This window comes from Crassostrea angulata, chromosome 1 (genome assembly GCF_025612915.1).
Source record: "Crassostrea angulata isolate pt1a10 chromosome 1, ASM2561291v2, whole genome shotgun sequence".
Taxonomy (NCBI): Eukaryota; Metazoa; Mollusca; class Bivalvia; order Ostreida; family Ostreidae; genus Magallana; species Magallana angulata.
Genome location: NC_069111.1, coordinates 10,687,206 through 10,706,027, shown reverse-complemented (window position 1 = coordinate 10,706,027; position 18,822 = coordinate 10,687,206). Strand labels below are relative to the sequence as shown.

The 18,822-nt window shown below is 35.7% G+C and overlaps 1 protein-coding gene across 3 annotated transcripts; it reads left to right on the top strand.

Moving 5' to 3' along the window:
• Positions 1-9,391: 9,391 nt before the first annotated feature.
• On the top strand, positions 9,392-13,682 carry LOC128187091 (cholecystokinin receptor-like). 3 transcript variants are annotated; one of them, XM_052857240.1, is made up of 2 exons: positions 9,392-9,601; positions 12,255-13,682. In XM_052857240.1, the coding sequence occupies exon 2, from the start codon at positions 12,261-12,263 to the stop codon at positions 13,446-13,448; it is 1,188 nt and encodes a 395-aa protein (XP_052713200.1). In that variant the 5' UTR covers positions 9,392-9,601; positions 12,255-12,260; the 3' UTR covers positions 13,449-13,682. The 3 variants fall into 3 exon arrangements, with proteins under 3 accessions (XP_052713200.1, XP_052713211.1, XP_052713221.1); XM_052857251.1 differs by having other exon boundaries at positions 9,392-9,605; XM_052857261.1 differs by lacking the exon at positions 9,392-9,601 and adding an exon at positions 10,330-10,567.
• Positions 13,683-18,822: the final 5,140 nt, after the last annotated feature.

The following is an 18,822-nucleotide window of genomic DNA, read 5'->3' as shown; positions in this document are numbered from 1 at the left end:
AAAGAATTGTCGGTCTATCAATTATACATCATGTCAATTTTTTTGATTATTAAGATCACAACATAAAAAAAACACTGAACAGCGTTTTTACCAAGTTTCCTTCATAAAGGATAACGAGTACATTTATGAAATCACAAATTATCTTCTTAATGTCTTTAGATCTTGCGTATAGATACCACGTATATAATGCTGTTGATGACTACCGGGTGGTTTTATTTGTTGATGTTTTGAACATTGCAAAGCGATGCTTCAAATTTCCTAAACATTGAATGATTCGAAATACCCCAAATAACTATTAAAAAATATTATTTTTCTATCTTTGGTGTATATTTTATATTTTTCAAGTTATAGCAAACGATATCAACATTGCCAAACTTGTTACGACTGGTACTAGTAATCGGTTAGTACAATATTCTGCCAGAAAGATGTGGGTTTGTACTACACATGTATTCCTGCAATATTCGCTACCATCTACACACAAACTACTGATAAATTAATTTGCATGTTCGAAAATCCCTACAATCTCAGCCTCAATGGTGTACATTTCGGTTCAATTTAAGGTGGTACAGGACACCTATTATTCATTTATTCAGCTTTCATGTATAGTATTAAACACTGTATAATATCATATATAAATCTTAGAAAACACTGGACAAAGCCTAGTGGTTAACGGAATCGGTCATATACCTTATACCTAATGTTCAAAGGTTTGTTTCTGATGAGAAATTTACACCGAGTGCTATCGTATTGGAAGAGTTTATTATAGACATAAAAAACTGTAGGAGTTCCCTTCACTGGAGACGCTGCGGGGCGGGACGTGGTATGTCTGTGACGTCTAGTGTAATTGTCCCATTGGTTTGACGGCAGGGAGGCTGAATAAACTCGTGCAGGAGCGACAACCGGGAGAACAAAAACTATAAAAATAAAGATTTACCTAGGTGTGGGCAATTCAATTTGTAAGGGGTATTTCACAGGTCCTTGAGGACAGGATCGACCCCCCCCCCCCTTCTACCCCAGGTATATAGATCCCCGGGTCTTTATTTTTTTCTTTTACTAAATTATCATTTTATGACATATATATATAGATGGTCTGATTTTTAAAAAATTTTGTTTAAGGTAATTTTGGGCAATGAATGAATAAATTAAATTAGAAATATGTCATCAAAGGATAATTCAATAAGAAAAAAAATAAAGTCCCGGGGGTCTATATACTTGGGGGTGGGACGGAAAGGGTGGGGGGTGGCGATCCTGTCCTCAAGCACCTATATCTAAATTCTGGGTGGCGGGTTGGGGGAGGTTGGGTTGGGGCATTTGTAAGTGAGTTTATCGATCTCGGTGTGAAATTTTTTTTTTCGAGGGAAAGGTCTCAATCAGTCAGATTTCTTTGTATCTGCCTTGCTGATCTGAACGAAATAGGTTATAAAAACATGGTGCACAACAAACATATATATATATATATACTCACAGCCCACTATATGCATTTCTGGCACCGATAATTATGATGATGGGGGCGATCATTTTCCGATTAATAAAATGCCAGTTAATGGGGCGTTGTGTTTCGGGTTTTTTTTTCACGGGAAGGGGAGGGGGGGGGGGTTAGTGTTTGGGGGGTTTTTTTGTCCTTCGAGGAGTTTGGGGTTTGATTGCATATTCTTGTATAATGGGCGGGTAACATGATAGTCGAATAAGGTTATGTATAGAGTTTCCGATATAGGCGTATTTATACACACGGACTTGATGACTGCAGTTGTCCATATTTTGGATCAATGGATTTTATTTCAATTTACAAAAGATGCATTCTTCACAAAAATTGACATGCACAAAAACAGAGGAGCAACAGATGCGTTCCATAGAAAACTGTCACACTGTAATTATTCTATCAATGATTTGATTTTTATTCATAAATCTCCAACTACTTGTTTAATCATCACGCAACACATAGTATTGCACTATCAAGTCTTGAACGCAACTCTCTGTTATAGAAACATAAATAACGATTATTACAGTATTTTTGCATTAAAAGCAAAAGTTATCTCAGCAAGGTTTTATCTCAAAACAACTTTGAATTGAACCCATCACTTGAAAACTTGCTGACAGATGCATTTAAACTTTTTTGTTTTTAAAGTTTAAGTAATAAAAAAACACTTCTCTGCAATCATATTTTTAAGTCTGAAGGTGTGTCTCTAAATAATTAAAAATATATATACCGTGTATTTTTATAGCTCGTAAGAGCATTTTTAAGAATCCTTGACAGGATGCATTTGCGCATCTGGATAAACTGACATCGTTTTTGCGAGCGCTGATTGAATATTACTTGTTAGTTGGGTCTTGTGATTGATTCCTTGCACCTATTCACATTATAGCCTTGGTGCCGAAAATAATGCAGGAATAAAAACACACACACAAAGGCTGCCAATACAGGGGTCCTTGAGTTATTAACTTCTCAACTCATTCGGATGCTGAAACTGAACAATTCAGGATGACGAATTATTATCTGAACGATCTAATTAATGTACTGGGGAAAGTCACTATTGCAAACTTATAAAATACTACAAAATTTAAGATTTAATCATGAGTATATTTGAATACATTGCACCCCCCATTCCCACAAAAAATAAACTCGACACGTTCTATATTAGTAATGAGAACTTATCGGGACATCTACACCCAGTACCGATGTAGTTAATTAAAAGCTTAGCCAATCATGCTGTAATAATACAGGTGCCTCGTCCTAAATCATAAACCAAGATATGATGATTTGCTACCAATTGTTACAACAGATAATTTTTTATGACCTCCATCATTTACTTGGAACTAGTTTCTTGCTGCGAAAGAACAAAAGGGTGAACAAGTGCCATACCATTTCACCGTCAGAGCAACATATACCTTATCTGTGACATAGTACTTCGAACCAACCAATGACAAATCCTTTTGAACTCTTTATTGTTTTTGCCAAGTTCTACTCTTAGTCTGAATCAGATTTCTTTGATTTCGAGGATTTTTTTTCTATTTTGACTTTAACCATAAACTTCTTAGAGATGAAGGTCATTTCAGGCCTGCACGTCTCATTTATCGCCAATCGGTAGAAGAATAAAAACAATCTGAAATACTTTGCGTTCCAAAAGCGAGAACAGGTGCCCTTTCAAGATTACCTGGTAAACGACCGAATGTAAACATGTATTAGATAAGATTAATGTTAAACGAAGATTCACATGGATTAGGAAAACATCATGCATGCATATCTTCCCGGGGTCAAACATCCGCAACTGCTCTCCCCTTGTTCTCCAATCTTCTTAACAAAAGTGTGGTCAGTGACATATCAAACTTAATCTGCCCGCGATGTCTTGCAATTATCAAATGCAAACAGTAAGATGCAATTCTACCTCGCATAGGGATTATAATGATGCTGCAGTTTAATCGATATTAATAATAAGTGTAAACTCCCAAAACAGCAATTCTGCCTGGCCGGTTACCATTTCTGCATTGGAACTAGGCGCCTCCTGTTTTAAGACTGACAAATCAGGATTAATATGCGTGATGGCATTTATAACGTTGACAAATCTGGCACGTATAGCCGACGCTTTCTTGTTCCAACTTTCGGTGTGTGCCATGGAACGTCACACTTTGTAATGGACTGTTCGGTCATTATGTAATTCTCACGCCAAATTCTTATCAAAAACAGTTAACTTTTAAGAGGCTTTTAGTTTCCATTGACAATGTGTGATGATGTTTGTGTATCTGGCTATAAATAAAATTGCCAGATGATCGGTGCTTATATTGCTCATCTAAGGTTAATCGAAATCAAATTGATCTCTTCATCGCTTTCCTCTGACAAGTCAACCATCCGTCGTCTATTTCTGACAAATCACTCATCCATTAATTTCTGACAAATCAGTAAGTCAATCATCCAGTGTCTATTTCTCACAAGTCAATCATCATCTACTTCTGACAAGTCTTTTAACCATTGTGCTTTGACAAGTCAATCTTCAATCGTCTAACTTTAACAAGAAAATCATATCCACTGTTATTATCGGGCAAGTCAATCATTCATCGTGTCCTGACAAGTCATTCGTTCATCGTGTCCTGACAAGTCAATCATCAATCGTGTCCTAACAAGTCAATCATTCATCGTGTCCTGACAAGTCATTTATTCATCGTGTCCTGACAAGTCATTCATTCATCGTGTTCTGACAAGTTGACCATTCATTCATCGTGTCCTAACAAGTCATTCATTCATCGTGTCCTGACAAGTCAATCATTCATCGTGTCCTGACACGTCAATCATGCTTCGTGTCCTGACAAGTCATTCCTTTATCGTGTCATGACAAGTCGGTCATTCATCGTGTCCTGACAAGTCGGTCATTCATCGTGTCCGGACAAGTCATTCATTCATCGTGTGTTGACAAGTCATTCATTCATCTTGTCCTGACAAGAAATTCCTTCATCGTGTCCTGACAAGTCAGTGATTCATCGTGTCCTGACACGTCATTATTCTTCGTGTCCTGACAAGTCGGTCATTCATCATGTCCTGACAAGTCATTCATTCATTATGTTCTGACAAGTTAACCATTCGTTCATCGTGTCCTAACAAGTCATTCATTCATCGTGTCCTGACAAGTCATTCATTCATCGTGTCCTGACAAATCGGCCATTCATCGTGTCCTGACAAGTCATTCCTTCATCGTTTCATGACAAGTCCGTCATTCATCGTGTCCTGACAAGTCGGTCATTCATCGTGTCCGGACAAATCATTCATTCATCTTGTCCTGACAAGTCATTCATTCATCGTGTCCTGACAAGTCATTCATTCATCTTGTCCTAACAAGTCATTCATTCATCGTATCCCGACAAGTCATTCTTTCATCGTGTCCTGACAAGTCATTCATTCATCGTGTCCTGACACGTCAATCATTCATCATGTCCTGACAAGTCATTCATTCATCGTGTCCTGACAAGTCGGTCATTCATCGTGTCCTGACAAGTCAATCATCCATCTTGTCCTGACAAGTCAATCATTCATCGTGTCCTGACAAGTCGGTCATATATCGTGTCCTGACAAGTCATTCCTTCATCTTGTCCTGACAAGTCGGTCATTCATCGTGTCCTAACAAGTCGGTCATTCATCATGTCCTGACAAGTCAGTGATTTATCGTGTCCTGACAAGTCAGTGATTCATCGTGTCCTGACAAGTCATTCATTCATCGTGTCCTGACAAGTCATTCATTCATCGTGTCCTGACAAGTCATTCATTCATCGTGTCCTGACAAGTCATTCATTCATCATCTTGTCCTGACAAGTCAATCATTCATCGTGTCCTGACAAGTGAATCATTCATTGTGTCCTGACAAGTCAGTGATTCATTATGTTCTGACAAGTCATTCATTCATCATGTCCTGACAAGTCATTCATTCATCGTGTCAAGTCATTCATTCATCGTGTCCTGACAAGTCATTCATTCATCGTGTGCTGACAAGTCATTCATTAATCGTGTCCTGACAAGTCAGTGATTCATCGTGTCCTGACAAGTCATTCTTTCATCGTGTCCTGACACGTCAATCATTCATCGTGTCCTGACAAGTCATTCATTCATCGTGTCCTGACAAGTCATTCATTCATCGTGTCCTGTCAAGATATTCATTCATTGTGTTGACAAGTTAACCATTTATCGTGTTCTGACAGATAATCATCTATCGCCTTATTTTCCGACAAGTCGCCTGATATTTTTTTTTCTTTAGAAGTTATTTTGATAACTTTGTTTGCAAGTCGAGTTTACTACTTGGATTACGCTTTTTTCATAGCGTTGTCACTTTTTTTGCAAATCAGTGGTCATTTTTTTACAACTGGCAAGGATCATGAACAAAAAGATTGTCAGTTAAATTGAGTCTGTAGATTAAATGAATGGTCGACTAAAGCCACATGACTACTGAATAATGTTTTAGATTGTCTTCTTTTTTTCGATCCTCAAACCCCTCGCATACGTTTTTTTATACTGTGTACCAAATAGTCGAACGATATGATCTTTCCTTGACAAACAGATTAATTGGTCCCTGAAATTTGGTTAATTAACAGGTTATGGGTTTTCTTAGCCTCCTATATAATTGTATAATTTATTGCCTTTCCCCATATGTTGCTTCATGGACATATATTTGTAATACTATATATATATACGTCCCTGGTTGTTTCCGATACAAATCATCCTTAAGAATCCGGACGCAAAAGTTATTCAGTGCATGTAAATATTATTCAATGTTGCATTTATTATTTATGTGTGGGTGGTCTAAAACTAGCCGTAATGACAAGAAAAAACGGCGATAGCTCCCTGGAGATGAACCACTTTCATAAATCACACCTTAACCGACGAAGAAAGACAGTCTGGAAAAACAATGGAGGCCGCTTATATCATTTGGCAGACATATTTTATTGAATTTTTGAAAGCAATAACAGGGGAAATCTTGGCTGTTCTTAAGGTAGTTTTTGTTTGTTTCTGAATCATCGCGTTCTGTCTTGTCAACAGAAATACAAAAGAAGATGTTGCATTCTAATAAATTGCAATATTTCAAATTTTTCTGTATGTAATGAAATACACACAATCTCCTAAAATTCTTATTTTTAGAACGTAAGATTTCATTAAATACAGAAAATTGCTCTTGAGTTCTCAGTTGAATTTTTGGTGATTCAATGATTTTTATTTCAATAAAACCCAAACAAATTTATTTCGATGTCATTGTCACGAATATTTATTTTTGTTAATCTTTAAGCTTAAAAATCACATGCCTAAAAACTGAGTTTTCCGGTTCAATATATATATATATATGGTGCCATTTTTATATCAGAGCCTCGCAGCATTTTCCTATCGGCTTATTTTCGCTTTCCTCATAGGTTTGTTGATGTTGCATACATCTGAGCGCTGAACGAAGAAATGAAAATCTTTAATTAAGATAACTATGACGTGGCTTTCTTCTGTTTCACTTGTTGAATACTCTACAATATACCTAGTAAATTATAACAACAGAGTATGCCTTTATTGATCAAATTTGTATCATATCATTAATTAAAAGAAAATATCTTTAGGCCGGTCTATAAGAAAGGGGAGATATAGGAGATTACTAGAGGATTAATCAGTGCACTAGAACTAATTAATATCTGCATTTTCTGTATCAAGCACTAAGAAACGAGCAAATTGGTAAGGAACTATTTGTGACGAAAGTTCTAATTTGTTTTCAAAAGATCATTTTAGGAAATTGATGATGTTCACTAAAGCTATACAGATTACTTAGTTTATCACATTAGCTTCCGTAGAAATCCAAATTAATCTGAAAGCAACCGAGACATAAATCCTTCTATTTCATTGATACTTCCGGACGCTGTGTCAAAATAAAGTTGGAAGGAGGAATGTCGCTTTCATGCTACGTGTTTGGGCAGATAAGTTTTTAAGCTGTCTTTGACTGCTGTTTTCAAGAAAATTTGATTTGTCGTAACCGTTTGGCAAACGTCGTCATTATCCGGAAGTAAATGTCGCCAGCTTCTCGTGACTTCAAAGATGATATAAAATAGCAAAACATTGTTCCATTTTCAATACCGTTTTTGAAGGACACTGCTTAGTTATTTTTGAACCACAACAATTGTTTATTATCCCAATCCTGACAGTTAGGCGGCTTCTTATCTATAAATAAGCAATATATATACTATATATATCATACCATGCGATGATCCGTATGACGTACGTATGAGATAAGTAAACGGTTCTGCAATCTTCTTGAATACCTCTTTGCGTTTTAATTTATTTATTCGAGAATATGACACTAAGGCGGTCTCTGTGGGCATATTACAAATCAAAGTTTGACTAATCCAGTAAAATACAGGGGTTAATGTCGAAAATGTGTAGCTGAGCTCTCTCGGAGTATAAATAGGTTAACGGATGGAGTTTTTACTTCTGCGAAAGAGAGTGATCTGGGAATGTCTCTTAGTGGGAGGAATGTGGTAGAGCACTTGCCAATTAAAACATTGCTCCCCCTGCCCCCCGTCCCGATAAACCGTTCCCCTACTTCTTTGTCATACATCAAAGATAAAGTACATGTGTTTACTGTATGCAGTGGAAAATGAAATGGATGAAAAATAAAATGATTGATCTCGTCAATCAAAACGAGTGAAAACATGCAACGAATGTATTCCCTTTTGAGAAGTGGACAGGCATAGGTGGACGTAGGCTATGCCTGTCCACTTCTCAAAAGAATATATCTTTTTCCCCACGACATCCCTATACTAGTATATATATATCGTTCATTGTGATTATTTTCCAGTTATTACATGTAAAATATGAATGAAATGAGAATAATATAAATTTATATGAGATTCCCCTAAAACATCACTAATATACTCTCTGTTTATAAAACTTGTGTCGCGCCAACACCCCCCCCCCCCCTCCCCAACTCCAACTCCCCCCCCCCCCCAAAAAAAAAAAACCAAAAAACAAAAAAAAAAAACATGATACTAAACAAAACATAATGTTGAATTATATTATCATATACCGTGAATTTGAGTCAGGAGGTTTAAGATTCTGGGAATGTTGGCTGAAAATAGAAAATAATTTAGTCACAAATATTATGACTTTCGTGAACATGCAACTCTGTCGGGAAATGTTTGATCTAGCCACGCAGTTTGCTAGAAATAAAGAAATATGCTTAGAGCAAATTCTTTTTTATTCCTTTGTTGCTGTGAATGTTTCGTTTTCTCAACAACAAAAAATAAATAAATGAAGAAAAAAATAATATGGTCGGACCTAGATTACAGAAAAGATGTTACTGTTACGATGAAATTAATTAATTATGACCTTCTTTTGCTAGACGCTATTTGGTTAACAACAGGAGTCTCGAGAGGATTGTAATTGAAAATTAACAAACTTCATTCCACGAAAAAGTTCATCTTATCAAACCTCATGGAAATATGATGCAAAACTTATTGTTTGATAATTACGCGGCTGAGTATCGGACCCAAAGAGAAGATGGTCTGTGTTGATTAGAACACAGATGGATGCACGATATAGTTTGCATTTTGAACTTATGGGCTCTTTTTCATTTTTCTTTATGGTGCATTAATCTCAACCCCGCTCTGCTAAAACGATAAAGGAACACATGGAGCTTTTAATGGCTAAATGTACAGCAAATTATATTTATATTTATATATACATACATGTATATATACTAAGAATCATTCGTGTTGCCCCAACGGCAAAAAATATATGTGTAAATATTGGTTAATGAATACAAATTAGGGTATGTATGAGTATTAATTAATAAGAATGTGTCGGTGCGTGAACCCTATCTACCGCTGGGGCGTCTCGAATCAGGGATGTAAAAATATCGACCAACCAAGCAAGACCTAGCGCTATGAATGAAGTAGTGTCACTTGCAGCGGAGCGCGGAAACGCTAACCACGTGAGTCTGTGAAATGACGCCGTGAAACTGAAAAAAAAGGTAGAAAGAAAGAAAAAACAGTGTGTGTTTTATTACAATGTTTTTCATGCGAGGATTATATTTCAGTTTGGATTTATCGGACGGAATAAAACCAGCTGGTACAGAAAATCACTCGTAGTCTTGACCAGGTAGGTTGGTATTATTTTAAAAACGTCTAGTAGCATTAAATAATATATTCTTTGCAGGCTAGCATTAGTCTTTCTTTTCTATAAGTTCAAACGGAGAGTGGTATTATAAGAGCTTTAGCCTCAAGGAAAAGAAACATAATAAAAAAAATCTAATCCCTGTCTATTATCTGTATACATGTATTATTTGAAAAAAATTTAAATGTTTGACGTCATCATTTGAAGATAAGGAAATTAAGCCGGTATCATTAAATACTGAAAATAACCTTTGTTCCAGACAATGTATTAAATTTGTTCTTGAATTCTGTGTCAACGTTCGCCTGGAGTTTGTTTGTGATAGTGTAAATGATGGCGCTCCTCTGTATATAATTGACTAGCATCGGGAAATGGGGCTCGAATATTTTCCTTAATTTTAAACGTGCAAACATTAATTGCGACATCAGATCAAGATAAAGTGGTCGCTTTTTCTAAACTACAAAAAGAGGAGAAAAGTACATCGAGTTCTGAGTATTTCAAACTCTATATTCCAATCCTTATTGCAGTCCAATTTTTAATAAAATCTAAAACTTGTAGTTTATGGGTATTTTTATTTTAGTTTTATCAAATTCTTTGAAATTCTAAGACGACCGACCCAATACTGCAAAATTAAAATTAGTTTTTAACTTTTTTTTTATCCTTGCGATCTATTGTGGGTTGATTCGATATCAGTATGTCAGTTCACGCACCTAGAGGCAGTCTCATCATGTCCATAATTAATATTCAATGAAAGACGAGGAAGGTACAGAGAAGTGAAATATAACTGACAAGATAAGATTATCTGCAGTGCTCAGTAAATCCAGTAAACTCTGAGATCAGCTGTAACACTGCGCGGTAGATCAAAGCTAACTGGATCTACAAATAGTGACGGTGCAACAAAATGTTAATGTGGTGTATATTAACGTTTGACGTCTTCTGATCCAACCGGATTAAGTATGTATATAGAGTATATCTAAATGTAATGTGATCGGCTGAATAATGCCAGCTTTGTTTTCTTTTCTTTTTTGCATTAGATCATTTAAAGATTACTTTTATTAATATCTCTCCAATACATTAAGTGATGATCTGAAGAGCGGGAAATTCTTCTCGAATACTCTTGTTTTTTTTTTTTAAACAATATACCTCAAGCATTAAAGATATATAATTCTGATAGGATAATATATTCCAACAAAGTATGATAAAATGATTATGTTTCAATGACAAACGGAAAAATATATAATTAGATATACAGTAAATGTATAATACATGTTCTTATATTGTCTGTACATGAACTGATAAGTACTGCATCTGCAATCAAGATGGCTTCTGTTGAGTTGGTCATGTTTTGGTTATTTTTAGGCCACATAGTCTACAAGTTTTAATAGCCTATCAGATTCATAAATCAAATTCTGACTGTTGTTTTTACATGCTCTATATTTTCCACACTTCTTCAAAGAGATTTTTAAAGGGTGTTTTTCACCAGAGTCGGTTTTTTAAACAACACCCAAAACCCTGTGACTAAACATGAAGTATTTTTTATGAAGTCTTTTAGCGTCGGATTGACTTAATTAGCATTATCCAAAAAAAAAACAAACCAGAGAGAGGAAGGGAGAGAGAGAGAGGGGGGACCCCATTTGAAATATGAATGCATCGTTTGTTGGTTCAGGCGCTGAAAGAAATCGAGCAAGTGTTGGAGGTCCTAGTAGTTCCGATTTGCGTGACTCTTTTCCCTAGAGACAATGCTCTAAAGAGAATTATGTGCCCCTTCCCTCCGGTATATAGCTGATCTTATTTTAAGTCAGACTATATGAAAAGTGCTTCCCATGCAATAGACGGATTGTCAAAAAACAGATTATCACCATTGAAAACACAGATGTTAAGCATCGGTTTGGTGAGTTATCTCGTCTTTAATAGCGGGAAGACGATTCATGACGTTTGCGTAAAAAGATTTATCGTGAACAAAAAATCCATTAACTTGTGGCAAAGGTATATATATATATATATATATATATATATATATATATATATATATATATATATATATATATATATATATATCCATCATGATTTTTATAGATTTAGATTTTTTTAATCCGATTTAAAAAAAGAAACCAAGTTTACACGCTTAATGATCAAGGATTAACGAGTGTCAGATTTTCTATATTTGTCGGAAACAAGTGACATGTTTTATAGAATTTTTCTATTCCAATCGAAACATCCTGTTTTCTTTAATAATGAATAATGAAACCTTGTATCAATAGCTTTACATGAACGATTCTATTCGATTGAAGATCGCAACTGTCGTCATTAATCTAGGCTTTGTAAACAAAGCGGGAATCCTTGGCGTGTATAGCCAATTAGGACGCGGATAAATGTTTACATCCTTCATAAAAAACAAGATGTGGTAAGGGTTATTTAATGTATTGAGTTCAGTTCGATACAATAAAAATCAAACGAACGGCCTTGACTTCGATCTATGAAAGCACAACGTAACTGTGTTATATAAAGGGCTCTATACAATTCAAATTTGCTTTAATAAAACACGGCTTTTAGAGGAATGTTTTGAAATATAGTTTATTTATTCTCGCCGATTTAAAATTGAATTTAATTAACCTTATATTTATTTTTTGCACATTTACAGAAGGCCATGATGACGATGCAAAATGTGACGTCATCTCCGGATGTGGATAAAATTCTACGACACTGGAACAGCGAGATTTCGCGGTCGTTCGCGTTAAGTACCGCGGTACATTCCATTCTGTTTTCTATTGGGACCTTTGGAAACCTGTTTATTATTTTTATCTACAACTTTAAGATGAAAGGGTACAAGGATGATCGGTATTTCATTCCTATACTAGCCGTGGTGGACATTTTGGCGTGCATGTTCTCCACGTGGTTTGCCTTGACTGTCAATATCTTTCCCGTCATGTTCCCAGACGATGTTCTGTGTAAGTGTCTCCTGTATATGAATTACCTAGCAACTCAAAGCTCAATATTTCTATTGGTAGTGATCTCCATTCAACGTTTCCTGAAAATATGTCGTCCATTCCAAAAACAGATGACCTTGTACTGGAAAAGGGTATCTCTGGGGGTCATTGCGCTTGTGACCTCCATAATCCTCATACCGGAACTGATATTCTATGGAAGGGTACCAGTAAAAAGTGCCAAGTATAATGTGACAGGACACATATGTGGTCCAATACGATCACCGGAAAACATGGCCACTGGTTTAATCAGCTTCACGGCAGCTGCCATGTCCATCTCAGTTCTGAGCATTGCTGTCATTGTTGCTATGTACCTCTACATATTAAAGCACCTCTTGCGACAGACGAGAGTCCGGAAGTTGAATCATTGCACGAGCTACTCGCGTTCCGAGGTTTCGGATGTTCCGGTCCCTAGCGAAGACAAGGACCAGTGTGATTTTCCTCCGTCAAAACGACCGGAGATTAACGGAAACCGCAAAGACAACCCGGAAGTGAACGTCATGAAGACGACACTTGAGGTTACAAATGACGTCGTGCCAAAATTGAAACGCTCATCGGGATCGAAAATCAAACTGTCTACCCGGCGTCTCACGTTCATGTTTATGACAATATCTCTGACTAATGTGGTGTCCAATATTCCTACGATAGTTTACGTGATTCTCTGTGTGAATGACCCCGAGGCTTGGTTCCGTAATCCCTATGGCTTTCTGCAACAGCTATTTCAGTTCATGCGAGCCATGCGGGTCGTTAACCACGCTATGAATCCATTTCTGTACGGACTCTTTGATGGTCGGTTCCGCGACGAAATCCGAAAGCTTTGCTGTAAGAATGTCAGTAAAATCGACCTTTGAGAACCTGTTAAGAAAACTGTGAATATAAAGTTAAAGTTTATTCTGCTCCATTAAGTTATCCATTGAAAACACGTTTTGGGCTGCAAGACTTTTAGAACCCACGTCACAGCCCGTGTACATGCGTTATACACACACACAAAATAATGATTAGGTGCATTGAATTAACTGGATTTTTACATGCAGTTTGTACGTGTATTTGAATTCATATGATCGATATAAAGTTTTAACAAAATATTTTTCAATTTTATTTATTCGTAGTAGAGATGTTTTTGTATGTACTTGTAAATTTTTTTCACGTGTACTAGTATTCAACGATTAAGGAGGAATCAAAGAAATATCTGTTTAATATGCCAATGATGATAATGGCGATGATGATGACGATGCTGATGACGTATTTAGTCTCCCTTTGAACCCCCTGACGCTGGTCTCTCTTTACCGCAGACTTGCTGGGGGTGTTTTAGTGTTATCCTGTAGGAATCGGGGCGGAAGCTATGATAATTTTTACACGTGTTTCAGCTGTTATCAAGAAACAGTCATGGAAATTAGCACAGAGATTTTTTTTTTGCCGTCGTTTTTTTTTGTTTTAGGATGGTCGTGTTGATAAATTGAATAAATTAACAAGAATGATGTCGTTCCGACATAACCTGAAGTCGTGATATTGTGCTTTGGCTCCTAGATAAGATCGTCTTTGCTCCGAGTGTGGCACCATGCTCACCTAATAATGCTGAAAGCATGAAGCATATAAAAAGAAAACCTTGTCAAAACCTATATAAACAATCTCCTAAGCTAATGGACAAGTAGAATTCGGGGCTATAGCCACATGTACACTTTCCCACCAAAAGCCATGTTCAATTATTGATGATGGAAGGATAAAAAGATTGGCTATTAAGCACAATGTTCTCTTGCAATTTGTTCAGGGTTAAATGTACTTCACAGGCACGTAGCATCGTTTTTGAAAGTGGGGGGGCCAGACCCATCCAAAAAATCTTGACAAGCAAAAAAAAAAAAAAAAGGAAATTTAAAGTTTTCCAAAAATCTTCAAAATCCTATTCCGTGGGGGGGGGGGGGGGGGGGGGGGGGGGGGGGGGGACGCACCTATACTTCCAAAGAAATTCTTTCCTACCAAAAAAATTTTTCCTCTAATTCTTGAAATTCCTAATCCGTGGGGGGGGGGGGGGGGGTAGTAACTACAATTTGACTACTCATTTCCTTATTTTCATATCAATTTTTTACTAACTTCCAAAAAAGTGGGGGGGCCAACTCCATTATGATTCATTTTTTTAAATGTAAATTTTTAAAAATTTGTTCCTGCGAGAAAAAGTGGGGGGGCCAGGCCCCCCCTGGCCCCCCCTGATGCTACGTGCCTGCTTCAGCAAAAAATGTACTTATAAACGCCGTTTTAAGCAATGGAATCGACCAAACTCTCTCTCTCTCTCTCTCTCTCTCTCTCTCTCTCTCTCTCTCTCTCTCTCTCTCTCTCTCTCTTAATACATGTATCATTACACCAAAGTGGAATTATAATTAATTGAGCTTTATCTTCACTGTTCGTTATAATGTTCACGTAGCGTTCATCTCGTCGATATGATTTAAACCTGCAGCGTTTCAATTTCTTTTCATATTTCCAAGCATATTTTCTAAGTATAAAGACAATTTGGAAACATATAGATAGGTACAAACGCTTGAGTTTTTGTTGTTATATCATATGACAAGTCGTCCCAGTTTTTCAGTACGGGTTACGGGAGATTAAAAAGCTCAATGTCGATTCAATGATTAGCTTATTCGGGCGAGTTTATCATCAATCTATAAAAAAAGTGATCAATTTCATGGAAATGCTATATCAATTAAAAGATGTTCACTAGCTTTTTAATATATAGTTGGTATTAGAGGGAAACGCAATTCTTTCATCTTGATTAAAAAGCCGCAAGTTTAATGTTGAAATTGTACCGAATAGAGGGTCGAAATTCGATTGATAAAAATTATAAATCTAACATCAATGACCTAGATTTGGGATGATTAAGCAGTGCGATACACATCTAAAACAATTATTTCTATTGTAGGAATTGAACACACGCCATATGGCGTAAACAGAAGGCATCCACACAACCGTCAACACATAAACATCGTTTCCGAAAACAAACGACATGAATTTACGTAAAAACAAATAAATGTGCAATTTGCGTAGAGTGTTTATTTGATGAAATTCGTGTTGAAACCCACATTGTACTACAAACTGTATTCATTTGCAGATTAATTCTTAAACATTGCAAGATTTTTACCCAAACATCAGTTAAAATTTAGAGATGAATTAGTACATGTACTCACTTTGAAAAGCTTTTTCAGAGTGCGTTGACTTGGTCCCAATTTTAACGCACTTCGATTTTTTTTTTCAAAGTGCGTCGATTCGGTCCCATATTAAATTCAAATTGCATTGCCACAATGCACCAAGAAACCCAAGATTGTTTTTTTTTGGGGGGGGGGGGGGGGGGGGGGAGGGCATTTTCTTGTGTCATTCGAATAACAAATCATAATCAAAAACTTGGTAATCAGTTAACATAAAATCGCAATTTGATAAGTGAAGTCCAATACATTGTATCAAGACTTGCTTATACCAATATCATTCAATGCAAATTCCTGTGCATACAATTTCAAAGTTTGTTAGGCAAAAAAATATCATATCATGGTAAATTTTTCTTGGATATTTATTCAAACTGTGATTCCTCCAAATCAGCTTTTAGTTCCTTCAGAATCCTCAAACATCTATGCTGGGGCTTATCTTCTCCCCGCCGCTTTTAGGGCATACCTATTTTGTGTTATAATCACACTACGTCACTCGAAAGCACTTAATGTATATAAAAAAAGCCCCTTAAAATCCTCATTGAAAGTGCACCTTAATTAGGGTTCATGCAAAATATATGCTCATGCAGATGAAATGAAATATCGTCTACATAAATCACAACGAGACAAAGAACGATGCAAATAAAATGTGTTATCTATATCGATCCGATCGTTACACAAACTCACTATTTTATAACAATTTCGCGATGAAATGATGCTAAATTAAGTGCAAGCTTTTTAAAATGCTAATATTGGAAGGGATCGGGGATAGGTTTACCAATATTTTAGATTATTTGTGCATTGTAACGTTCCATTTAATTGCTCCAACTTGAAACAAATTCAGTGTAAATTATTTATGTAATGTTTGCGAGTAGTTAACTTATCGCTTCATCTCGTTTTCTACATTCTTAAATTTCATAGATTCGAATTTGAAAAAAAACCCCAATTATTATCAAATCGTACACGTACTTTATTTTTTATCCTCTTGCCATGAGATACATACAGGGTGACCCAGGTATTTGATACCATTTGAAATTCGTATAAATCAAATATTTAGTATTTGATAAAAACTTGTAAACTGGGAGTCAAGTTGAAAGTTAAATCATTAAGGTTTTCCCCACAAAAAATTTTGGGTGAAAAACGTGCTTTTCTTTTTATTATGATGTAACAAAATCAGACCATATTTCTTTGGTTGAACTGAACTGTATTGAAGATGAATCGGACAAGAGAGCATGTATCTTCCGTTTTAAAACTGTTTATCAAACACAGACTCCAGATATAGTTGTACGAAATATGAAATAAGAATACCCTGGGGAACACAACTCAACAAGTCACTGTTGTGAGCAATGTTACTCATCGATTTGATGTTGACTTTGAAAAAAAAAAAGTACGTCATTTGGAATACCCTTGTGTTTTTATAAACAATGCTCCATATGTCAAAAAGATTAGTATTTGTGAAATTTGTTGAGTGAAAATTTACATCGTACACATTTATGAAAATGCATGCATGCATTTGATTTTTTGTTAAATAAATCTAATCAAAAGTTATCTAGAGTTAATGGTGCAGATATTTTAGCAAACTCTGTAGTAGTCTAAAAGGCTTGGAATCATCCTTCGATCGGAAAAACATAAAATAGATTTCAAATTATAGAGCTCCACTAATAGAATTAGTGCAGAATGCTTATACGTAAAATTAGGAATTGGTTTATAATTTTTCTTGATTTCAAGATAACCGAAATTTTTAATAGATTATTCCTCGGGTTTATAGCCGGAAACTTTCCGTGGCTGGTCGCGAAAGAAGATAGGTCTTCCAAAGATTTTAAAACGACATTGTATATCGGAGAAAATTTCCAGCAGTCCCGAAAAAGCCCGCCCCATAAAAATCTTGTCTAAAGGAACAGCGACCCCTATACTCACGGCGATCGGGTGATAGCTCCGAGTTTCAGTTACTTGCTTCTTGCTTATCCAGCTGTATACGTATCACTCATCTAAAAATAAAGGTTGGTACTGAAGCTAATCTTTGATCTCTTCGGGATTACCCGCAAAAATCTCACTTGTCTAGAATTTTTTTTATTCTAAAAACCAAACTTTAAAAAACTCTCATCTTTTGAAATTTGATATACAAGAAATCAACAGGTGTTTGAGAATGCGGTATAAAAAGTGCTGTTTGTGGAAAATTTGTGTGCATTAATTACTTTTTTCATGGGAAAAAATTGAAAACTCTGGTTAGAGTTTAAAAGAAGTTTAAAACTTATAATAACACGTGTTCGTGCTCCTCTCTTCCTCTCATAGAAAGAAAAATTATTGATGAATAGTTTTTTTTTCCTTAAATGTGACTAAGATGTTCTTGTAATTGGAATTGGCACACGTCTATTAGCAATTCTTTTCCTGCCCATGGTAACTGGAAGGCTAATTTTTTTTAAAAACATGATTGAAGAAAAACATGCTAAATACTATTTTATGAATCTCATATATATACTAGTAGGTATATGTAAACTAGATTTTTCAAACGGATAATTTAAAAAAAATTAATATTTAAATTATTTATCTAAAGTTCTCGTGGAACTTTCAAGTGGTTATGCATGGGAAGCTGAAATGTACAGCTTGATAAAAATCAGCTTTGATACGTCAAATATTGGTGGGTGGTATAACAAATCTTACATTATGAAAACTGGATATTGCGTTAACACCCAACAAGCTTGTAATAAACTCAGATATTTGATAAATTATATGATCATTCTTATACCATATACAACAGTGATTAATAAAAATGAGCGCTTTTGTTTGCTGTCTGTAATGAATTTTCAATCTATCAACATCATTCAATTCTTAGCTCAGGTGAAAAAAATTACACTGGGAATCCACCCTTCTTCTTTATTAAAAATAAGAGTTATATACATATCAAGGTACAAGGCAACGTACAAACTCGAATTTGTGCTATATAATTCTAGAGTCAGAATTCTAAGATTATTTAAAATGGGGAAATATTCTGATATCATGACATCTCAGGTGACTGTGGATAATCCAGCATATATATATT

Excerpts from the sequence above, each read along its gene's own strand:
- LOC128187091 (XM_052857240.1), top strand. The coding sequence starts at position 12,261 with ATGATGACGATGCAAAATGTGACGTCATCTCCGGATGTGGATAAAATT.